This window comes from Budorcas taxicolor, chromosome 1 (genome assembly GCF_023091745.1).
Source record: "Budorcas taxicolor isolate Tak-1 chromosome 1, Takin1.1, whole genome shotgun sequence".
Classification (NCBI taxonomy): Eukaryota; Metazoa; Chordata; class Mammalia; order Artiodactyla; family Bovidae; genus Budorcas; species Budorcas taxicolor.
In genome coordinates this window covers 171154312-171175389 of record NC_068910.1, presented here as the reverse complement: position 1 = coordinate 171175389, position 21078 = coordinate 171154312, and the positions used below count along the sequence as shown (strand labels likewise).

The window sequence follows — 21078 nt, the reverse complement described above, 5'->3', positions numbered from 1 at the left end:
CAGATCAATTAACGGTTAACAGTGCGATGGGACAGGACCAAGTTTAATAATCTGATCAAAGTTCTGGAAAAACTAACTCCCCAGAAAAATTCACAAGCACACAGAATTTTGTACTCAATTCCGGGGGCAGGCGGGGGCTAGGGTAGTGGAGAAGTGGTATGAACTTCTCTGAACCCCAATCACCTACTACCAGATCCACAAACTCCTAGTTAAAAACCCATTAACAAAACTAAATTATCTGGGAGCAGGAGTACTTGCTCCATAATCCTGATTATGCCCGAGAGTGCAGTGTATACAGAAGCTACTTAAGAAATATCTGCAGATCAATAATTTCCCCATAACCAGACGACACCAGCAAATCGTTTCTTCCATTAGAGTCTTTCAGTCGAATGATTTTAAAAACTCAAAACCCCTTTTCACTAGTGACATTAATGACCTAACACCAATAACTCGAAATCATTATTTGCTATTCACTACACGATCATTCACCAATCCAGATCTTCTCTCCTCCGTGTTGCCCCTCTGCTCCCTCCAAATTCAGGGCTTCCTCCTTCGCATCCCAAAAGCTAAGTCCGGAGCGCCCAGTGAGACGGGCAATAACCGATGCTCCACGCCGCACACACAATCAGAGTAGGGAAGGTGAATCCAGTAAAGGCCATAACTTCCAAATCCTTTCCTCAACTCTCGCTTGGAAGTAAACAGATTTACCTTAAGTTCCAGGAAAGCGGGGTCGATCTTTCTCACAGAACTGAGACCAGTTACCAAGAAGCAGCGGACCGCCCTGTCACCATAGCGACTGCTAAGAGCTAAGCTCACTCCCTCTTCGCGCGATACTTCCCCTCAGCGCGTCACCCGAGCGGGCCTGAGGCCCCGCCCCTCAGTGGGCCCGCCCTCTTCTAAGGGGACGTTATTGGTGGACTGGTCCTTGACTTAAACTGTAGGGTGAATTCCACTTTATCTTTCTCAAGATTCGCAAGGTTTTTTTAAAAAAAAATTTATAAGAGTGCTGTTGCCGTGGGGCCACGGAAAACATTGTTTCGCTTTTTTTCACTTAGTAGAAAACGTTCCCTGCAGCTTGGGTCCCGCCAGGAGTTCGCGCATGCGCGTAAGGTATCAGAAGATGGCGATAATCGCCGCATTTTTTTTCAAATTAGTGGTTCCCAGAAAGCATTGCGCGCGTTTGTAACGAATTTCCGTTCGAGTTTGTATTTTAGGCGCCATTTTCGAGTGAAGGACCCGGAGCCGAAACACCGGTAGGAACCGGGGGGGCCTATACAACCGTTTCCAGCCTTGGTCTGAGTGGACTATCCTGCAGGTAAAGTACTTCTTTTCCTGATCGGTTGTCACAGTCTCACTTCCTGCCCGGTCCGCAGGCGCCTGCAAAGAGGCCTTGAGCTGGAGCAGCCGAAGTCTAGGCTGAGGCTGCCGCGGGGAGATTTCGCTCGCTGTCACCCCTCCCCCCTCAGTCGCTCCCCGGCGGTCGAAGCTCCCGCGCGCTTCTCCCGGGCGCCACTTCTCTGAGCTACTGAAGCGTCGATTGTGGCACTGGGGCTGAGGCCCCTCTCAGCCCTCGCGGACCTTTTCTCAGAAATCTTGGTCGGCTGCGGCGTCGCCCCCTGTCCCGGCCCTCTGCCCGTTTCTCTTCTCCTGAGGGACTAATCACTAGGTGTGAGCCCTTACTGGTGGCCTTTCGTAGTTTATTGTCCAGCGGGATTCGCCGCGGACCTCAGGGACAAACCCCTGCCACCCCAAGGTGATGGAAGTGGAGTTGGAGCTGCCGGCTTCCGATTTGAAAGTCGCGAGCGGTCGACCGCAGCCGCCGGTCCCTGGCCGGCGTGTAGAGGGAGACCTCAAAGCCCCGCGGCCGTCAGCCGCGCCAAGGGCTAAATGGCGGGGAGAGGAAGGTGGGCGGCGAACCGCCACTTGGTTCCCGACTGCTCTGCGAAGAGTTGAGAACCCCTCAAACCTAAAGCTAGTACGGACTCAGAGACAAGAATCTGCGCTCTGATCCCCAGCCCCGAGAGCGTGGGAATGTCCGTAAATGTCGGCGTGCGGGATATAACTTCGTTTAGAAATGACGTTACAGTATTCTTACACATTTACACTGTGGGCAGAGGAGGGGGACATTAAAAAAATAAAAAGAACCTAAGCAGTTGCTCTCTCTGCTCGCTCCGCAAGCACGTCTAGGAACTTGCTTAGAACTTGAGAGGGCGAATCCCGCCTTCCTCGCACTTGAGTTTTTTGTGCCTTCTTTCCCGAGGACTCGCTGGCGTTGCGCGGGGTTTTTAAACGGAGCCCTAGAAAATGGGTGGATGAAGTTTTCCCTGAGTGGGATGGGTGGCGGGCCGACGGGGAACTTGACGGCACGGCCGCCGGCCCGCGGGCTGACTTGCACCCGGCTTTCCCTCGGCTCCAGCGACCATGCCCCGTAAAGGCACGCAGCCCTCCACTGCCCATCGCGGAGAGGAAGGGCCGCCGCGGTCCCCGGACAGCACCTGCAGCGACGCGGAGCCCGATCCGCCGCCCGGCCGCGCGAGGAGCCAGGCGCTGGCCACCGCAGGTGAGTAGCCCTTCGCGACGCCGAGGGCAAGCGCGTGGAGACCCGGCACCCAACCCGGGACGGTTGGTATTCCAGGGCGCGGACGAGAAGGGCTGCGGGGTTGACATCCGAAGGTCAAGAAGGCGATTTTCACAGATTCGACAGTGTGAAATTTCGGTTAACGGTGCTGGAGGAATGGGGGCTAGTAAATAGCTAAAATTCTGAACTTCTGTTCATTGTCTGATATTTCCGCGGAAATCGACACGGTCAGCCAGAGTGGACTTTTCTCAGTGTCAGCGTGACTATTTGTTAATATAAAAAGTTGCTTGATCGTACAACTTCACCTCGGTGATCTTAAATTGCAAAGAGAAGGTAATTTGCTCCGACGCCCGCACGCGCCGTAGGTTTTGTTGAGTCCAGGAATTGAGTGACATGAAGCCCCTGTAACTGTCCCGGGAGCTCGCCAGTGTCCAAAGTTAGGGTTCCAGATGCTTAACAGATACTGAAAGTTGGATCTAGAGCCGTAGGATTTGACCACCTGTTCAGGCAGGGACTCAAGTGAAAGTGATTGTGGATTTTCCAGATTTGCGTTACGATGTAGTGTATTGACTCCTAAAAGGTATATTTCTATAGAATTTTGTGACTGATGGCATCTCTTTCAAAAATTTTCCTTTGTCATAAGACAAAGCCTAAAGACTGTCATCCTTTGTGAATGTAAGATAATACTGTATTTGAGTGAAAAATAGAGATTCCTAGGTTTCATAAATGACATCTTCAAAGATTAGCAGGCTACAAATTGCACTGATGCAGGCTTCCTCTCTCCCCCTTTTTTTCCTTTCCTTTGACTGACTTAGAAACTCCAAGTGAGGAAATTGATAATAGAAGTTTAGAAGAGATTTTGAATAGCATCCCTCCTCCCCCACCTCCTGCAATGACCAATGAACCTGGAGCTCCTCGTCTTATGATAACTCATATTGTAAACCAGAACTTCAAATCTTACGCTGGGGAAAAAATTCTGGGACCTTTCCATAAGGTATTTGACAATTTTTAAATAGCTGTTGTAAGGTAATGCATCTTTATTACAAAACTGTTTCAGTTTTGTAGTTATTGTATATTCTGATTGATACATACATGGTGTGGTTTCTATGCTTTTAACTACTAAAATTAGCTTTTGTTTATCTGATTGTCTTTTGGTACCTTTCTTTGTAAAGTTTTCCTCACTGAATAGAATTTGTGGGTTTTATGTTTGAAAAGAATATTTTCTTTTTAACTGTAAGAATGAATTTTGTAAAAAGTCTGAGTCAAAATTAGAATATGATCTTATTTAAAGTATTGAAACTTGTAACATACAAGACATGATCTATGAAAACTATCTTCTAGCAGCAAAAGCTTTTTGAATACTTGTAGTTTTGCTGCAAGTTAAATTATTTTAAATTAAAATCAGTAGTATAACCTTTTTAACTTTTTTTTTCCTGTTCTTTTTATGCAGCGATTTTCCTGTATTATTGGGCCAAATGGCAGTGGCAAATCCAATGTTATTGATTCTATGCTTTTTGTGTTTGGCTATCGAGCACAAAAAATAAGATCTAAAAAACTCTCAGTTCTAATACACAATTCTGATGAACATAAGGATATTCAGAGTTGCACTGTAGCTGTTCATTTTCAAAAGATAATTGATAAGGTAAGGGATTTTGTTTAGTTATTTCCATCTTCAAGTAAGGAAGACAGGATTCAGTGCATTACACATTTTATTAATTTGGGCTTAAATTAGCTTGTGAAAATTAGTATATGGTTAAAGCAGAACCAATATTGATTTCATTGCCTCCATGATCGTATTTTCTTTTTGAGGTGTGATGGTGGCTGTTAAAATATTAAAATTTTTAGTCAGGGAAATGAATTATAAGTAGCTCATAATAGTACCTTTTTGAGCAGTTCTAGTATCTTGAGTACCAGTTTTAAAGTTATGTTTTCCTTGCTTTCAGATAAGTTACCTAAACTTGAAAATGTAAGTTGACTAATTTTACCATCTCCGTTATTTCAATTCACGTTAAAGTTAGTAGGAATCTACTACCCTTTTAAAACAGCAGAAGGATAAGCTAACTTTTTTTTTCCCTTTAAAAGGAGACAGTTATACATAAAATGCCTATTTGGGTTATTTACATGGCTTTGTTGGTACTGGGGTTTTTTCTCTTCTGTTTAATAATCAGCTTTGGGAATTCGTAGTTCAAAACTGGCTGGAACCTAAAAATGTAGAAAACTAATTACATAACAAAATGAGGATGTGATTTGGCCTCTAGGTCTTGTTTTTAATTTTAATGTAACGAGCTTTAAATAAATCTACATGGTGGTATATATTTTAATTTTGTTTCTTAGTGCTTTTCTGTTATACAGTTTGGGTTGGAAAGTAGATAGCCAGTAAATCAGATTTGATTTTGTAGCTTATTAATTACACTTGATTTGTGTGAAGTTTAAAAGTCATGTCAAAATGACCTAGTTTTAAAGGAAAGCAAGTTTTAATGCTAAAGCAGATTTGCCCTTCATTTCTTTTTGTTTGATTAAAAAATAGGGGAATGTAGTTGTCAGTTCTTTGCAGTTCTTTTTACCTTTAATTGATAGCTTATTTTTCACCACCACCACCCCCCCAAAATTAATCTGTATCACCGTACTACCATCCCCTCCCTTTTTCCTTGAATCATCCCTTGCAGCTTTTTTTAATGAACTAATGTAATCTATCAAGGTGGTTTAATATTTTGGGTGAGTTTGTTTTGGATACAGTGGAATTCTTGTTTCCCTTCAGTTCTTTTCTCAGTTAAGTATGTTTCTAGGCTTGAAGATGTAGTTGGTTTGACTTTTTGGTTTTTGTGATCTGTGAGGAAGGAGTCCAAGAACTCCTTAGAAATAGAAAATTATTTCTATTCTTTGCTAAGATAATTAATTCTAAGAACTATTGTTAGCTTTTGTGCATATCCAGTTAAAGTTCTTAATCCATAGAATTGGTTTCAATATGAATTGAGTGAAATTTGAAGCAACTTATGACTTAATACCAGCAATTGTTTTCTGGTTTTGTTTTTCCTCAAAACAGGAAGGGGATGATTATGAAGTCATTCCTAACAGTAACTTCTATGTATCCAGAACGGCCTACAGAGATAATACTTCTGTTTATCACGTAAGTGGGAAAAAGACTACATTTAAGGATGTTGGAATTCTTCTTCGAAGCCATGGAATTGACTTGGACCATAATAGATTTTTAATCTTACAGGTAAGTTTATTGAGACATCAGAGGTTCTCTCTTTTTTTTCTTTTAGTAAAAGCGTAAAGAGGTTTTTCCCTATTGGATGAATCCTGTATTTTTGAGGCCTTAAAGTACTGTAGCAGCACATCATGGTTTACATACTACAGTCAAGATGCGAATCATTATTTGCTGCTCTAGAAATTTAAGGAAATTCATTCAAAACTGTATTTTCATGATCATATGCTCATTTTGTTTGGATGGACTGACATACTTGTTCCGCTCTAGCAGCACGTAAATATTGGGGTAGTAAAATAAATATTAAACACCAATATTATTGTGCTGCTTTAGCGTGACAGGGACATAGCAACTATTTATCATTTTTGTTTGTATTTCTCTTTATGATAACATTTTAAATAAGATTTGTTATCTTTTAATAATAGTTCTTTTACTTTTGTTCTTATTTGTAATCTCTACTAATATTATATACTCCAAAAAAGGGGGGGAAAAAACCACTCTGGATTCTTGGTGTTTGACAGACTTCTCTGATGTAATTTTTTATTTTTTTAAACACTTAGAATGGTCAATTAAAAGCTTATACAAGCTCTTTGTTTTGGTTCAAATGGCGTATTGAACCACTACTACTGGAAAATTAGAAAGTGATATTTCATTCTTAAGTATCATACTGTTAAAGTCTTTTTAAAGAGCTGTAACATTAAGTACTTGGTGTTAAGTTGATTTTTATAAGAAACTATTCTTTATTTGAGTAAAGATATTTTCTACCAGATTTGCTTGGTAAGAAAATCCCTCATCTTCTCTATGTTTTACCTTTCAAAAAAGTTTTTAGTGTAAAAGCATGGCTTAAGAGGAAAACTATTGTGATGTGGAAATAGCTGCTTATATTCTTTAGTGTCCTGCACTACTGGTTTTAAACTGGATTTTGGTTTGAGAAATTTTTATTAGGGTGGCTGAGTGTTCCCAGTAAGAAACTTAGTAAATGTTAGCCGTTATTTCCATTTTAGTCTATATTTTACAACTATTTTTTTAAAAATAAAAGTTATTTATACATAATGTATGTGGAAAGTAAGTAAATATAATTCTGGGGTGACTTATGTTAGTATCTCACTACCAGTTCATTTGTATACTTCTATAACCCAAACTTCATTTAAAATGGATGTTGGGAAATCATTAGCAGATATATTTCTAAATGAGATTTGAATTTACATAAATGTGGGGTTAAAGCTGTGTGTGTTTTTTTAATCAAATTTAACTGTTCTGGGACTTGATTTGGTTAATTATGGATTAAAAAGTTATGCCTCATTAGAAAACTAAATTTGATAATGATACCATTTTGCAGGAACTTATTGTTGTGTTTATCTTATTATTTGCTATATATTTACTGTCACCCTGAAATAATCAGAGTTTTACACCTGTACGTAGACTCATCAAAATAGATTGTATTTTAACCCTTGTAAGTTTTTTTCCTTGGTGTAGCCTTTCTACATAGTTCTGTGAATAAAGGGAATTAAATAAAGTAACATCTCAAAGAGATAAATTAGAATAGTTTTTAAATTGTAAATTTTATATTCAGTATGTGCTTCTAAAGTGTCCAGGATGCTTAAGCCCTTTATCCTCATAATCTCAACTTGTTTTTAATCATCTTAACAGTTACATTGTTGAAATCATTTTTAATACCAAGGTAAACTTTCCACATTAACAAATTGAATTCCATTTGATTAAATTTACAGATAAGACTCTTAGGAGCTCACCTGTTAGGAAGAAGAAACAGGGACTGGACTAGATATAATTATTTTAAAGTTTGAGGGAAAGAGGCAGTGGTTTCTATGGATTTTTATTTAGCTCCTTATCAAAATCTTAGATTCCTGCCCTAGAAATTTAAAGCATTTGAAGGTAAGTAAGAATACAATTTTCATTACCTTATCTCCCACTAAATAACATTTATCTTAAAAATTAACTAGTTTGGGAGACTGGGAACTTGAGACCATCAGAACATAGGTGATTGCTTTGAATAAAATGTAGGCTCTTTGGCCAGTGGCAGTGATTAACAGGCTAAGTGATAGAAATTCAGCTGAAGTGAAAACTTATTTTTTAGACTAAAAAGCACTGAAATTTAGAAGTCCATAAGGATAATTTTTTTATATAGTATTTATAATGGTATAGTAGGTTCTTCAAGGAGGCATTTCTAGTATTTGAAATCATTTAAAATTTCATCATTGGCTATTTTAATGAGTTCCTAATGAGTCACTAAACTGAGATACTACAAGTGATCCAAAGATGGTAGAAATCTATTTCTTGTCCTACATGCTTTCTAAAAGTGTTAGATTATAATTGGCCATTGTAATCCGTACATTTTTGTACATTTCCCTGTTTATACCTTCTTTGAGAGCGGTTTTCCCATTGTCATAATTCTTGGTATGAACAAGTTGAGTTTTTACTAGCTGAAAGATTTCACAGTAGCTCATTTTGTCACAGTTTTCAACTTCATATGCTTTTTGTCTTCATATTTTAAAATCTAAACTAAAATTTAAAAATAAGAACTAAGATTTTTTTCTTATTTAGTAATTTGGAGATTGGATTAACCAAGATCTGAGTTACCTGTTCATTTTTTCTTTCCGGTATACTTCTTCCCTGCTTGGCATAACATACAAGCTTATTGAATTCTGATCTTTTATCTGTAGAAATAAGACTGTGCTGTATCAAAAGAAGTTGTTTTAGTTTTATCAGTAGTACTTCAGTTATCCAGAAGTGTCTTGTTCAACACCTCACTATGTGAAAGAAGCTATCCCTAAGCACCCAAAATAATACCAAGCAGTCTACCTCCTAAATTGTTGTCCTTTCTGTTTTTGCACTTGTTTTACACAGATACTGACCTCAGTCATTATAGTTTCTTAGCTTTTGTTAGTTCACAAATTAAAAATTTATTAGAATAGCATAAAAACAATAACTTAACAGTAAAATAGAAAATGGATAAAATAAAATATAACCAAGGCAAAATTTCAACACCTAGTAAATCTGGACCATTAATTTTGATGCAGAAACCCATATTTACCTTAAATCTGAAGGCCTGCCTTATTAGGAAAAGTTTTATTATATATGTACTGTATTTGAGTTTGTGATTCAGTGCTTGGTAAAATTTGGATTCTGTTTCAATAAAGGCAAAGCATAGTACCTATTTATTCCTCTTAGATTTTTAAGCTGTATTGTAAATTAGATTATTGAGGCATGCTGTAAATGAGTCACAATATCTTGGTTTTCTGCCCAGTTCAATAAGTTAAGGTTTAGGCCTTGGATATTATAAATATCCTCTTGACATATGCATGCTATTTTTGTGTTGCTTTTAAAAATCGTAAATGGTATTTTCCACAGTTGCTTAATATCTCTGATATAGTGTAAATATAAATTAAAACATAGGAAGTTAGTAAACAACAGTGAAGAAATGTGTTTAAAACCTGTTTAGTATACCTAAGCTATGGAAAATAGAAATAACATTGAGGAGGACTATAAAACCTTTGTCAGCTTCAGATGCTAGCTTTATAGCAACTTAAAACTTGTTTGGGTTTCTGTCTACCATATTACCACTGTTTGTGATTTGGAGCTTTCAACGTGACTTCAAATTCGGGTTTTAAATTATTATTAAAATGTATTGAGGTTATTGCTTTAAATTAAAACTACTTTGTAATTTCATATGGGATAGGTATGTTTTCTGAAATGAGTGGTCCTCTAAGCATAGACTGTCAGCCCTTAGATTATACATGAAATGACACAAATTGGAAAGATAAGGAAGAAAACAAATAGCAGGTGGTAAGGCAGTCAGAGAACATCAAGGAACAGAACCACAAGAAAGGTCTCAGGTTGTCATTGAAATACCACAACAGTCCTAATAGTCACATGACAGGCAGAGGCCTAAATGTTCTAATGACCTGTTGATTCAGTAGTGTTAATTGATAATAACCATTTTTTAATGGATCCCATATAACAAATGAAAACAATGTTATATGGGACTTGAGATGGAAATGTTGATTCATAAATGTCCTTTTCTTTCACTTGAAAATGTTTTTACTGCTGGGCAGCCTTGTTAGAATGAAAAGAAATCAGAGCTATATATCTTTAATTTTAACTGGAAAGGGAGGAACAAGTGACCAAAAACAAGCAACCACTATGCTTTGTTTGAAGCTAGGCAGTCTCCTAATAGTAGTATTCCATCACTTTAGTAAATAGTTTGGCCTGAAAAGTATAATACCTTTAGAAATATTTTTTATGATTGTTACACCAAGTCATAACTTCTGGTTATCTGAAAAATGTATGCCTAAATAATACCTTATGTGATTTGACTCAGATACGTAAGTTCTTTTGGCATGGCTTTTCATTTATGTTATAGTAAGTGTTCAGCTATTCAAATCAGATCAGAATGTTAGACTATTTGGTGTCAGATATTTGGATTATAAACACAGACATAAAAGAGTTAAACTGACTACTTCCAGGTTAGTGATTCTCAGCTGGGAGTAGTTGTTGCTTTCTCTCTCACCCAGTACATGTAGCATTGTCTGGAGACAGTTTAGGCTGTTAACAGCTGGGGGAAGCCTCATGCTGCTGGCATCTAGTGGGTAGGGTCAGAGATGTTATTAAACATCTTATGATACCCAGCATAGTTCGCCACAACAAAGTATTCAGCCCAAAATGTCAGCAATGTTACTGTTAAGTATTCAGCCCAAAATGTCAGCAATGTTACTGTTGATAAACCTTGTTTAGATAACAACTGAATAAGTCTTGACTTGTACAATGGCTAGAGTCTCACCTGTTGTGATCCAAAGCTTTAGATACTGTTCCAGGCTTAAGTTCTGTGTAAAACCTAAAGCTTGCCTAAAATATTTGGAAAGAACTGATAATTGAAAGCAGATATTTCAATTATATAAATTGAATTATGTATATAAAAATATTTTATATAAATGTCTGCATGTTTTAGTTTAAACACTAATATTTAGCTAAATCTAATTCATACATACCCAAGGTTACAGAGAAATCTAAACAATGACAGGCTCTTAGGATAACATTTCACCTTGTGTTTTATAATCATGTGCTGTTGTCAAAATACAGAAAACTGGTCATCTATAAAAATTTTTTTTAATTTTGATTTTTAATGAGTAGATTTCCCCCCCCTCCAACCCCCCAGTTATGGGGTCTTAGATCCCCAACTGGAAATGAGACCAGTGCCCCCTGCAATGGAAGCTCAGAACCCTAACCACTGGACCGCCAGGGAAGTCCCTAATAAGTAGATTTTTCGAGGAGTTGTTTTATCCTTTCTTGTGTGATCTTTAGTTTTTTTCTACTGTATATAATTATATTGAAGATTTTGGAAATATGATGCTTTGTCATTAGCAAGTTTTAACCCAGATTTTTAAGTTTCATTTATAAATACTGTAGATACTTAAATTGAGACAGAATATATGCCCCTTTTTAAAAATTTTTTTTTCAGGATAACATTTTGTGCTGTTTTGCAGAAATAAAGGGGTATGTTTTTAGTTTTCTATTTATCTGTCCCTTTTCTTCTGTTGTAATAAAGAGTACAGGCAGACTACTGGTGTGGAGTAAAGTAGCATTTTGCCTGAGCATATTCAGACAAAATTTTCTCCTCCATCAAGCTAAATGGCTGCCTTTCAGTCAGCCTTGAAAGTTACTGACTGTACTTTTCTCGTTTCTCTTTGTAACTGAACTGCATAAATGCAAATATATAATGTTAGTCTTAGATTTTAACTATAGTTTAAAAGTTGTTATAATAATAATTGCAAGCAAAAGTTTTCCAGTGTTGTATGTACCAAGACCTTTAGTTTGCAGTCAGTTTTCCTGTTATTACCGTGAGAGAAAATAGTATTTCCTTTTTCATTTAATGGCTTGTTTGTTTGTTTAGAAAATAAGAACATCATTACTTGCATTGTTATATAATTTTATTTATGTATTTAGTTTTGGCTGTGCTGGGTCTTTGTTGCTTTGCACAGGCTTTCTCTAGTTGCAGTGAATGGGAGCTACTCTAGTGTTGTGCAGGCTTCTCATTGCAGTAGCTTCTCTTGTTGCAAAGCTGGTCTCTGGAGCACAGGCTCAGTAGTTGGCAGCACACGGACTTAGTTGCTCTGAGGAATGTGGGATCTTCCCAGACCAGGGATCAAACTCAAGTCTCTGGCAGGAGGCTTGTTTACCACTGATCCATCAGGAAAGTCCTATTTGCATCTTACTAAATCTCTTTATGCTACTGATTTATATCATTTAGTTGTTCTAATTAATGTTGGATTTGTTAATTGACTTGTTTCTAGTTCTTACTTGAGGCTGATGTAGCCAAACATATACAGTGAGTGTGAAATATTACTTTTTTTAAAGGGTGAAGTTGAACAAATTGCTATGATGAAACCAAAAGGCCAGACTGAACACGATGAGGGTATGCTTGAATATTTAGAAGATATAATTGGTTCTGGACGACTAAATGAACCTATTAAAGTCTTGTGTCGGAGAGTTGAAATATTAAATGAACACAGAGGAGAGAAGGTGAATCTTCCATAGACTTTTATAAACCAGAATGTTTCATTGATTAACAGATTTTACTAAGCCAGATAATTCAAGTTATGATAGATCATAATTGTTTAAGCAAAGTTTTATGTTTTCCTTATTAATATTTCAGAGAAACATTGTTTTATGAATGTAGTTTGTTTTTATCTAATGTTGGCATATTTTAAATTCAGACTGTTCAATACACTTAACATGAACAATTTCTATCCTTTTAACTTTTGTAGTTAAACAGAGTTAAAATGGTAGAAAAGGAAAAGGATGCCTTAGAAGGAGAGAAAAACATAGCCATTGAATTTCTTACCTTGGAAAATGAAATATTTAGAAAAAAGAATCACGTTTGTCAGTATTACATGTAAGTACCTTAATTTATCAACTTTTGTATTAGTTTCTGACATTAAAATCTAATCTGTTCTCTTTTCCTGTATTAGAGAAATGTGAAGACTGAAGTAAAAAAATTCTGCAAGTGGTTGTGATGAATTTATTAAATTAGAGTTTTTGATATAGTAGTGAAGTTAATTTTTAACTATCCTACTTGAAGTTGGGTTCACAAATATCAATATGCTTAACACTTAATAGTTTTACTTATAAATTCTTTTTAATTCATTTAATAGCAGATCTAATTGTGTTTATATGGACCCTATTTTGTTCCTAATGCTAGCTTTGACCCTGGGTTGGTTTCTTCCTTCCCTCTCCAAAGACCTAGATATAGAAACAGCTGAATTTACTTAAAATAGTTTCAGACTTTTAAAAATGGTACTTTAGGATCTCTGATAGCTTTTTCTCTCTCTCTAGTTATGATCTGCAGAAACGAATTGCTGAAATGGAGACTCAAAAGGAAAAAATTAATGAAGATACCAAAGAAATTAATGAGAAGAGCAATATACTGTCAAATGAAATGAAAGCTAAGAATAAAGCTGTAAAAGATATAGAGAAGTAATAATCTTTTGGAAAGTACTAAAAGTAGATTATTTTATTACATGTATGTGTGTGTGTCTATATATAAACTTAATACAGCATATGAAGGCAATATATTTGCCAGCATATAAAATATTTTAAATGGTTTCTTTTTGCAACCAAAAAACTGAACTGCGTTTCCAGTTTATCACAGGTTTGAGTGCCCAACTCTGGTCTTTAATAATGGAGGATGCTACCCCCTAGTGGCAGAACCCAGTTATACAAAACATCATTGCAAAAATAGGTATTTAACCTGACAGGTTAGTTGTCTTAAAGTTGTATCATTACTTTTTTCATGGCAATCTTCAGTGATACCAGTATCCCTTACCTATTCAGTTTTCGTTTTTTTATTCTTTAAAATGAGTTTTGCCTGTTTTTTTTTAATGGTCAAATTTTTATATACCTAGACATCATAGTCACTATTTCCAATCTAGCTTTGAAGGACAAAATAACTCATAACCACACATTTTAACAACTTCTTCAAATATGGATGGAGAGGAGGGTTAGCTTGAAGCAGGTAGTATTAGGATCCTACCTTATAAGAACTTCGTACACTTACATAGTGGTTCAGGCAAGGTATATAAAGTCACTTTAAAATATCTGAATATCCAAAATAGTGACTGATAATTTTCTTACTTTGCTAGGAAGCTGAGTAAAATTACAAAATTTATTGAGGAGAACAAAGAAAAATTTACAAAACTAGATTTGGAAGATGTTCAAGTTAGGGAAAAATTGAAACATGCTACAAGTAAAGCCAAAAAACTAGAGAAACAACTTCAAAAAGATAAAGAAAAGGTAGGTTATGTGGGGGAAATGCTTAATGTTTCATGTCTGTCGGATGTAGTTCTTATTATTTTTCATGAATGTTCTTGCCCCTTAGAAAATGAATTGGAATTCTGAATGTTAAGGGCTTCAGGATTTATCTCTGAACCTAATTCTCCCCCTCACCCACTGTGGAAATCCTGCATTCATTGACTTTGAGTTTTAGAGCTTATGTATCTGATATACATTGTTGGAGAATTGTTTACCAAATCAGTAATTCTATTTTGTTGACAAAATAATCTTCCTAGAATATATGGTTTAAAAAGATGTTTGGGGCTACATAGCATAGACTTTTAAAAGTAGTACCTTTGTGTACAGAAATCAAGTTAAGAATATCAGCAGGAGTTTCTCTTCAGAAAGGAGGGAAGAGGAAGCCATAATTTATAGCAAGGGGTTGATTAGCTAGTTTGAAGATTTAAAAGATGATGAACTTTAGACCAGAGTGCCTAATTTGCTGGGACCCAGACTAATAATTAATTTGGAGCATTTCAAATATATTCACAGTTTAATCAGGTATTAATAGAGGCAACACTGAAAGCCCCTCCCCTCAAAAAAGTTTTGTACCATATATTTACATGGTACTTATAGGCTCTGCTTTACCTTATAAGCAAATGCATTTATTCACAAAATACTTTGTGTTACAGTAGTAGTACATCTTATATGAATCAGTGTTTGAGGGATAATGTTTTGGGAAGTGTTTAATTTCTCCCGTTATAGATAACCAGATTAAGCAAAATATTATGGATGTCATTGTAACCCCTAAATTGGACAGAGTAAGCCAAATGTAACTTAAATACAGTTATTAGCCTTTGGACACCAACTGTGAAAGAGTGATTATTACTGGAAGGTATTAATGGAATAAAATATGAGTCCCACATAGTGACTCTGAAAGGGTAAAGTTGGGAAAGATCTTAGGATTTGAGAGAGACTAGGCGGTGTAAAGGTAATATGTGGTAAGTTGTAATGTACCATGAAGGGTACTTAAGGAATTACATGTACTCAGACCATGTTCGTAGGTGAAGAAGGTTAATTACAGCATAAAGTTAGAGCAGAAGGAAGAAAGATATAAAGCCCAGCCAAGGAGAATTGTCTTTTGTAAGGAATCAAGAACTCATAGAATTATCTTTACCTGATTCTATGAATTAGACTGAGAATATAGAAATTATAGCATATGGTTAAGGAAGTATACTTGCTAAAGCTAGCAGGTTCAAACCTAATTACAATGAAAACTGCCAAGATCTAGAAGATCTTGAGAAATGCTTTTAAATAAGTCAAATATTAATGGTATTGGATAGCCTAAAGGTACATGCTCCTAGTAACTTTTTAATTTGTTTTATAATCTTAGGTTGAAGAATTTAAAAGTATACCTGCCAAGAGTGAGAATATCATAAGGGAGACAACAACTAAAAACAATGCCCTTGAGAAAGAAAAAGAAAAAGAAGAAGGAAAATTAAAGGAAGTTATGGATAGCCTTAAACAGGAAACACAAGGCCTTCAAAAAGAAAAAGAAGTAAGATTTCTTTATCAGTTGGTGTTTATTTTGATGGCTTTTTTTCTCCTATTTTAAAGATTGTTTTTATAGTAATAGTAAAAAAATGAACTATTAGAATGAAAAGTTTGGGCTTTTATCTAACATCCCCAAAAACAGTCAACCTAGACTCTCCTTTTTTTGTTTTCTGCTTTCTCATTTTAAAAAGACGTTAACCGAGAATGAGAACTTAAAGTGGTAGAATCACATACTTTGCTTTATGTGCTTTTCTCTATTAATGTTGGTTTAATCATCACGTTTTCTCTTCTCTTAAATTATTTTCTTGGTAATTTAATTGCTTGGGACCACACTAACCATAGGTCGACATCTCCCTTCTTTACTTTTGTAGCTCTTGTGTAATAGTTTTAAAGCTATGGCTCTTATGTTCATTCTATGTTAAGTCAGTTACATATAAGATCTTTGTAAATTATACCTCAGTGAAGTGTTTCGGGGTTTCTTGACAGACTAATATAAATTGATTCTGTTTTAAAATAGGGACATGTTCTGATATCATCTATAAGAGTTTGTAAGTAGGATGCCTATGTGATAAAGTGGCTAAGTATCATACAGTCACTTTCCTAATAGAATACTTTAAGATCAGTTTTTCACATTTGCTCATCTCATGTATATCAAGTAATCCCATGTGCCTTGGCATCCTAGGTTAGTGACAAAGCCAGGACTCATATCTAGGTATCTTTCGAGCTAAAAACAGGCTCTGCTACTTACAAGTGAGTGCATGACTTTGAACAAGTTATTTAAACTCTGACCTCAGTTTCCTCAAAATGGGCATAATGATGATCGTAGGAATGTTGGGTTAAGGAATTAATTCATACAAAACATTCAGGATAGTACTTTGAACATATATTCTACAGTGGTGTGGGTGTGTGTGTTGATGGTCATGATTTTTTGTCATTTTAGTCTCTAAATTGAGATAGAAGGAAATGGCAACCCACTCCAGTATTTTTGCCTGGAGAATCCCAGGGACAGAGGAGCCTGGCGGGGTGCCGTCTATGGGGTCACATGGAGTGGGACACAACTGAAGCGACTTAGCAGCAGCAGCTGTTAACCTCATTAAGCTGTTATTAAATCAGTTGGGGAAAGACTTTATATACCATAAACATTCACAACTGGGGAAAAACTGTTACTCCATTCACTTATGAGAGTTATTTCTATATATTGTGCTTATATAATCTATGAAGTTAAATTTAAAATGTATGGTTTCCACTTCGGTTTAGGTTTGAAAACACGTATTTCAGATTAAGTGGGGCCTATCATATTTTAACAGAGTCGAGAGAAAGAACTTATGGACTTCAGCAAATCAGTAAATGAAGCACGTTCAAAGATGGATGTAGCTCAATCAGAACTTGATATCTATCTCAGTCGACATAATACTGCAGTGTCTCAATTAAGTAAAGCCAAAGAAGCTCTAATGGCAGCTTCTGAGACTCTAAAAGAAAGGAAAGCTGCAATTGGAGATATGGAGGCAAAACTCCCTCAAACTGAACATGAGCTAAAGGAGGTAAATTTTTGCTTCTGTGTTTCATATGAACATTGTTTATCAACCCTAGTTTTATTTATTTTCATATATATTTACATACATTTTTTTTTTAATCTCAACATCTGGTATGACTGGATACATAGATTTTGTTGCTGTTGTTTAGTGTAATCTTTCCCAAAAGAATGTGGTTAATATTTCAGTACTCATATCTGATACAAATTAAATTGAGACTGTCAAGAAACTGTGTTCTCCCCTCAAGTGTCAAATAGCAAATAATATTGCTGTCGCCATCATTATTTCCCATAGAAATAATTTAAAAAAAGAAAGTTTTTGTTTCCCTAAATGTAAATGTAGACAACTTATGGGTGATACAGGAAAGTCAAATGCATGTGTATAAACAAATTTGCAAGTCAACTGTCTTAGTGTATTTTTCTATTTTTGAACTTAAGGACGTACTTTATTTGCTGGGACTGCACATCTTACTTAGTTCATCAGTCTTCTCTCCTTGCGTAAGGAATTTCATAACTTTAATTCCCAAAGCATCATTAGGCAAATTGCAATAGAAGATGCATTAATTTAGAAAGCAAACCACTTTCTAATCATAGCCATACCCAGTCACCCATATCTAGAGTCCTATATTGAGAGCTATTTTTGATTAGTGTAAGAATATAAGAATTAGGAAACATTTATGGATAATTACCTGGAGAAGGAAGTGGCAATCCACTCCAGTATTCTTGCCTGGAGAATCCCGTGGACAGAAGAGCCTGGCAGGCTACAGTCCATGAGGTCGCAAGAGTCGGACACGACTTAGCAAGTAAACTACTACTACTATGCATAATTGTATGGTACAAAACTGCAATTTCCCAAACCCTAGCTCTACTCCTTCTATCAATCAGTGCACCACTGCTCCTAGGACTATATTGAGGTCGTTCACCTTATTATTGACCCAAATAACTTATGCCCCCTTTAAAATAGAAAACCCATCCATATTTTTCAAAATCAAAGCAGCAAGCAGTTACAGTGTGACGGCAGAGTTCTGGTTCAGGTGTTTTATTATTAGCCTTATGTTGTAATAAGGGTGTCTGCTTTTGGGATTCATTTTCTTTACTTTCACCTTTAGAAAGAAAAAGAACTTCAAAAACTTACACAAGAAGAAATAAATTTCAAAAGTTTGGTTCGTGATCTTTTCCAAAAAGTTGAAGAAGCAAAGAGTTCCTTAGCAATGAATCGAAGTAGGGGGAAAGTCCTTGATGCAATAATTCAAGAAAAAAAATCTGGCAGAATTCCAGGAATCTATGGACGACTGGTAAAGTAAATTTATTTATAAATAACTGTATTTTTCTCAGACATAGTTTTCTTAACTTAAATGTATATTAAGTGTTTTTTAAGCATTTTGCTCTTACACTCAGATATGGTAAAATTCTTTGTGGAATGGATCCTTTAACATTAAAAGTTGAGGAAGTGCAAGTACAAGTCACTCAGTTGTGTCCGACTCTCTGCAACCCCATGGACTATACAGTCCATGGAATTCTCCAGGCCAGAATACTAGAGTGGTAGCCTTTCACTTCTCCAGGGGATCTTCCCAACCCAGGGATCAAATCCAGGTCTCCGGCACTCCTGGCGGGTTCTTTATTCCTGAGCCATAAGGGAAGCCCATTAAAAAAGTTTGGGATAATTGTAGTCACTTTAAGAAAATGATCTAATTCTACTGATAAACTTAACTACTTTTTTCTTTAAAAAAAAAATAAGAATTTGATAAATTATATTTTGAGGTTTATACCATCATACTGAGGGTTGTAACTAGAGTTTAGGAAAATCACAAAGGATGATGTCAAAACCCAAGGCTAGGAATAGTGGGTGCCTGAAGCCTGAGCTCCTGAACCTGAAGAAGGAAGGGAATTTGGCCATGGCTAGCGGTAGCTGGAAGGAAGTGAGGAAAATAGATACCCCATTCATCTATTGTACCATTTCTGGCTGGTGTCTCACTTTGTCTTAAGCTGGAGAGCCAGAAGAACCAATTAATGCACTCCTGAATCAGCCTTCCCAGAGAAGGAAGCAGAAGAGGGTGATTCAGAAGGGCAAATGAAAATTACCCAGCATAGTTGCTTCCATGTCTGCATGTCAAGGACTTCTGCCTTAGTTTTTTGAAGATACACAGTTTGATCATATTCCTTTGCTCAAGGAAAAATGAAACTAGTTAGTTAATGTTACTTGATAGCTAAGTTATTAATAGACAAACAGATTTACTTAGATGGTTTTCAGTAATTCAGTTTTATTATTCTATAAGTTATTTTGCTTATAATAATTTTAGGTTTCAAATCTTCACATTATGCATTTTCACTTACATGCAGTGAAAACAGTTCTGTTCATTTTGTGCTCATTAAAATTTCAGACTCTGTATATCCATAAGTTTTTTTTTTTTTTAAGGTGGATAAAAGCTCTAGTAGTGATTGCCTCTGCAGAAGAGAAAGATCGAATGTGAGGGACACTTAAATTTTTCATTGTGTACCATTTTTGTACTTTTGTAAACTGTAGGTATAGTTCTTCAATTAAATGAAACTTGGAAAATCTGTATGAAATAGTAATGAAATGATCCTTTGCCTAATTCCCTGCTGATCATGCATTGATTATTTTTCTTTCCTCTCATTTATTAGGGGGACTTAGGAACAATTGATGAAAAATACGATGTTGCTATTTCATCTTGTTGTCATGCATTAGACTACATTGTTGTTGATTCTATTGATACAGCCCAAGAATGTGTAAATTTCCTTAAAAGACAAAATATTGGAGTTGCAACCTTCATAGGTTTGGATAAGGTGGGTATTTATAATCTACCTGTATTTTAGTTTTTAAGTGTCAGGTGTTGACTGATTTTGAATCCTAGCTTTTTCTTCATAGTTACTTCAGTGAACCACCTAATAGATTTTGAGGATTGTATTAGGCTCTAGGGGTTACATTGTTGTGGGGAAAAAAAAAGAAAACTTATACTGCTTCCCCTAAAGTAATATGCATTCCTATGTTGGAGTGACTGGTAGTTTGAATTGCTAACTTCCATCTTCAATAACTACTTTTTTAAAAAATAGAAAAATACTTAGATATAATTCACAATCATAAAATCAGTTGTTGTAAAATATATAGTTGTACATTCACAGAATTCATTGTTCAACCATGACCACTATCTAATTCCAGAATATTCATTACCCCCAAGAAAGGAACCCCATACACACGAGCAATCACTACCCTTGTTCTCTGACCCACCCCACCCCCACAACCTTTGACTTTTTGTCTCTGGATTTATATATTCTGGACATTGTGTATAAATGAAATAACATAATATGTAGCCTTTTGTTTATGGCTTCTTTAACTTAGTGTTCAAAGTTCATCCATGATGGAACTTTGCTGGTGATTCAGCAGTTAAGACTCTGTGCTTCCACTGCAGGTGGCAGAGATTTGATCCCTTTTACAGGAACTAAGATCCAGTTTCCTGTCTGCTCTTTTTTAAAAAAGGTTCATGTTGCATCATAAAGCACTTCAGTCCTTTTTATTGCTAAATGCTCTTCCCTTCTCCATTATGTTCTGTAGCATATTTTGTTTATCCATTCATCAATTTGGTGGACATTTGTGTTGTTTCCGTGTTTAGGCTTTTTATGGTTAATACTGCCATGAACGTTCATGTACACAGGTTTTTGTACACCAGCTTTTCATGTGCTTATTTATTGGCCATTTCTTTATCTTCTGTTCAGATTCTTTGCTTCTCATTAATTGGTTTGTCTTGCTGTTGTAAGAGATCTTTATCTGTTTTGGATATAAGTCTCTTATACATAATTTGCATGTTTTCTCCCATTTTATGAGCCATTTTTTCACGTTCTTGTGATGCATCCTCTGAAGCACAAATTTTAGATAGCAGTTTATTTACTTTCGGTTGCTTGTGT

General features: G+C 36.0%; 1 protein-coding gene across 1 annotated transcript in view; it reads left to right on the top strand.

The window, feature by feature from the left end:
* Positions 1-2421: 2421 nt before the first annotated feature.
* Positions 2422-21078, top strand: part of SMC4 (structural maintenance of chromosomes 4) — a 29929-nt gene continuing 11272 nt past the window's right edge. Inside the window, exons 1-12 of the mRNA XM_052646266.1 lie at positions 2422-2560; positions 3394-3572; positions 4029-4220; positions 5622-5798; positions 12159-12323; positions 12569-12696; positions 13137-13277; positions 13943-14093; positions 15466-15630; positions 16934-17167; positions 18267-18452; positions 19801-19962. Coding sequence (XP_052502226.1) covers positions 2422-2560; positions 3394-3572; positions 4029-4220; positions 5622-5798; positions 12159-12323; positions 12569-12696; positions 13137-13277; positions 13943-14093; positions 15466-15630; positions 16934-17167; positions 18267-18452; positions 19801-19962 — 2019 coding nt within the window. The remainder of the gene's footprint in view (positions 2561-3393; positions 3573-4028; positions 4221-5621; positions 5799-12158; positions 12324-12568; positions 12697-13136; positions 13278-13942; positions 14094-15465; positions 15631-16933; positions 17168-18266; positions 18453-19800; positions 19963-21078) is intronic.